The 3,586-nt window shown below is 43.8% G+C and overlaps 1 protein-coding gene across 1 annotated transcript in view; it reads left to right on the forward strand.

Moving 5' to 3' along the window:
* Window positions 1-3,192: 3,192 nt before the first annotated feature.
* ZFP64 (ZFP64 zinc finger protein) overlaps window positions 3,193-3,586 on the forward strand; it is a 10,195-nt gene continuing 9,801 nt past the window's right edge. The window contains exon 1 of the mRNA XM_009998759.1: window positions 3,193-3,235. Coding sequence (XP_009997061.1) covers window positions 3,193-3,235 — 43 coding nt within the window. The remainder of the gene's footprint in view (window positions 3,236-3,586) is intronic.

The following is a 3,586-nucleotide window of genomic DNA, read 5'->3' on the forward strand; positions in this document are numbered from 1 at the left end:
GGAATGCCTGTCTCCGAGGCTCTGATGTGGCCTGACTTTTTTATGCCTCTGTCTGGTTTTTTCTTTCTCTCTCATGATTGACATTTGTCTTTTCTGGGCCTTGTTTGCTTGCACTGCACTTGTAGGGAGCCTGAAGCACTGCAGTATTTTCATTTCAGTCAGGTTAAGGGTGACAAAGATTACACATGCATACTGATTTATGCCTTAAAGGCTGGAAATAGTGTCAAGTGTGATCTCAGCAGAGCTCTGCTCGATGACTCAAGTGCTCAGTACGGTGTTATACTCTAAGACATCAATCCTCATCCAGTAAAATGAAAACACTTTGTCCAGAACATCGTTCGATAAAGTCCTGATCTGTAAGTGTTATTAGTTATTAATAAGATAATAATGATGTTTTCAATGTTCAGGCCAAAGCCAGAATCGAGCCTTTATCAGGGTAAGTACTGCTGAAATGTAAAGCAGCCAGCAGTGCCAGCCTCAAAGAGCTTTCACAGTAAATGTGCCCTTGATAACTGGTATCTCTGCAAGCCACACTATCCGCCTACTTGTGTGCTTCAAAGATCATTTCACTACAAAGGTCTCATACATATAAGACAAATGTTTTTAAAGATAGGTGCTTACATTATTATATTTGGAAGTGCCAGATGTCAGGAGTTCTTGTAAACAGGAGTGGATCTGAAGGCGGCTGTTATCCCAAAGACAAGAGGCATTTCTTAAAATATTTCAAGCTCTTAATTTTGTTGAAGTCAGTGCCTATCGACTGGTTATTTTTTTCTTCTCTTCTAACCATATATGTAAAACAAAACCCAGAGAGAGTGATCTGACAGTTAATATTCCCTTAAGCTATTAAAGGGCAAGGACTTGAACCACAGGCACCTGCATTGCAAGCTACTAGTTCATCTTGTGCAGGGCTTTGCTCTCTGGTTTTAAACCATATGGAGCTGCCTGAACCTGAAAAACTCCTCCCAGCACAGACATTACCAAAATGCCTATTTCCCTATGAAAAGTATTCGTTTGGCCCCACCTCCTCTTCCCCTAGTGAAAAAAGCCTGAAAATTCCCAGCCAAGTTGTATTTGCAGCATGTTGGGAAATACCAGAGGTGGGAAGAACGCAAGAGCAGTCCAAGACTGAGTTAAGAATGGCCTCCAGCCTTTGCCAGCACAGGGAACTACACAGTTCAGTTTGCTACTGACCAAGCTTTTTGCAAGACAGCTGGAAGGAATGATAGAACGGGTGGAGGGAATTCCTCTTTCAGATGCCAGTTGCAGCAGTACGGTTAGCTCCGAATCTCTGCCCGTAAGTTAATTTAACACATCTCATTAACAGTGCCCAACTGAATAATGTATCAAGTGTTTCTAAAAGAGCTGGTAACACACCAGGCACAAAACCATTCATAACTGACTCAGTAGTGCAACCTCAGACCATCCCCGTATCAATCAAATATTGTTACCCTGACACCAAGTCTGAAGGAGCGGGCACATCAGTGAGTCCAGACGCAACGCTCCTTCCCTGCTCTGTTTGTCCTGGCAGTCAAAACAGGGGCACAAAGCCTGCCTAACTGTCATTACAGGTCCTTGGATGAGTAAAAATTCACTTCTAAACAAAACACAATGCCTGTTCTTTTCTAATCAAGTCAAGCAGGCTTCTATTCTAATGAAAACGCATTAGGGAGAAATAGATTAAAACAAGTTATCCTATACTGCAAAGTACACCTGTGACTGTAACTATAATTGGTAGATAGACAGAGAGGCAGACACACTGTCAGCTTAGGAAATGGGTCATACTATTCTGGAAAAACAGCAAAATAAGTTAAAAGTCAGCTTTTAGTTCTACAGCTCTATCTATACTATGGAAAAATAGATTTCGGTTGATCACTCTTACTTCAATTTATTCTGGATATACTCCCAAAGCAGCCTCATCAGCATTAACCATATTTGTATTTCTCTGTTGTGCTTTATGGGCACTGGCTGTGTAACCATGCTAACATAAAACCAATTGTATTTCCAGAATCAATGTGAATTCCTTATTTTTTATTATTTTCACAATGAGGGAGGATTCTGGATAAATTTCAAAACTCCTACTAATGATCCACAGTCAATATGTGTTGTGTGGAGTTTATCTGATTTCCTTGTTAGTATTTTAACGTGTTGATAAAATTTTAAATCTAAAATTGGATTAAAATATACGTAAGGTCTTGAAGTGAGATAAAGTTTATCCTTGCAACCAGCACTGCAACGTGCTATCAGACACATGAGGTTTCAAAGGCTGGAACTAGGATTATCACCTTTTGTGTCTTATCTTGGCCCCCTAACAATCCCATGTCCTTGCTATATTGTTTTGGCAAAATGAGTCAATGGAAATGTCAAGTGGATACCCCTTTCCCAGGAAAAGAAAACTTCAACTGTAATATGAACTGGCATTTGAAATTCTGTGTATGTTTAGTGCACGCATAAACTGTTATGCATTTATTAATCAATACAATTACATCTACACAGCTATAAAACCATTTAGCAACAAAAGCAAACTCACAGGGAGAAAGCAGAATTAAGACTCTGTTAGTCCATTTGTGTTTGTCCACATTAGTATCTTAACTCACCCACATTAGTCCATTCTGCTCCCTCACAGCCACTCTACCCCTCTGCTGCCAGGTACATGTTCTCCTCCCCACTACTGTGCACTCCCCAAGCACAGAAGAAATACCAGTGGGTAACACAAGTCTGGAGGTAGCAGGAGCCTGAACTGGCCGATGAAATGTGTTTTTGAGAAACTTCAGCTGCCAAACACTGAGTCTTTACTGATCACATGCAAATGGAGCTTTTTGTTGTCTCACAGCTCGGTGGAATGCAAGTAGCAAAAGGCATCTACCAGAACTAAAGGCCATCTGATTTTCAAATTTCCATTGTCTAGTCAGAGTATGTATAACGATGTGGGTCGTCCCTGCACAGAGGACAAAGCAATGGAACTTGAGGTGAGCTGGCACAACAAAACACAAAGCACCGCACCCCCCTGGCACCAAGCACAGCAACGCCCACCCAACGAGGGGGTCTTCGCACAGGGAAGTTCTCTCCAACCCGGAGGAACACTGCCTGTGATGCCCAGAGGCCTGCAGCCAGAAACCCAGACCTGCCCGTAACTTCAGTGGGTATCATTTGGCACTATAAAGGAAATTCTCTTCAGGATCTGGTGCAAGCATGACCAAGAAAAAGGCCAAGGGCTTCTGGAAAACAAAGACCTGTAACAAGAGGTCTTGAAAAGGAAGGCTGGAAAAATAAGATGAACTCAGCGATTTTCTGATGATTCTGGGTAGTTCTCACTGCTTCTCCTACCCCAAGATGTAATCCCGCTAGCAGCCCTGACTTCTTGCCAAACACCCTCAAGCACGAATTAAAGCTGTAATTTCGGACAAAGGCCTCGGAAGGAAGAAGGGCTGAAGCGCATCAGGCCTCGGCCCCGCTCCCGGTCACAGGCCCCGGGTCAGCGCCCGCAGCGCTTCCCAGGGCCGCTCCGTGAGGCAGCTCGGGCACAAACGCGCGGCAGCTCCGGCCGCGCCGGGGTGCGGGGGCGGCAGCGGCGGGAGCCCCAGCC

Source organism: Chaetura pelagica, unplaced genomic scaffold (assembly GCF_000747805.2).
Source record: "Chaetura pelagica isolate M959 unplaced genomic scaffold, ChaPel_1.0 scaffold275, whole genome shotgun sequence".
Lineage (NCBI taxonomy): Eukaryota > Metazoa > Chordata > Aves > Apodiformes > Apodidae > Chaetura > Chaetura pelagica.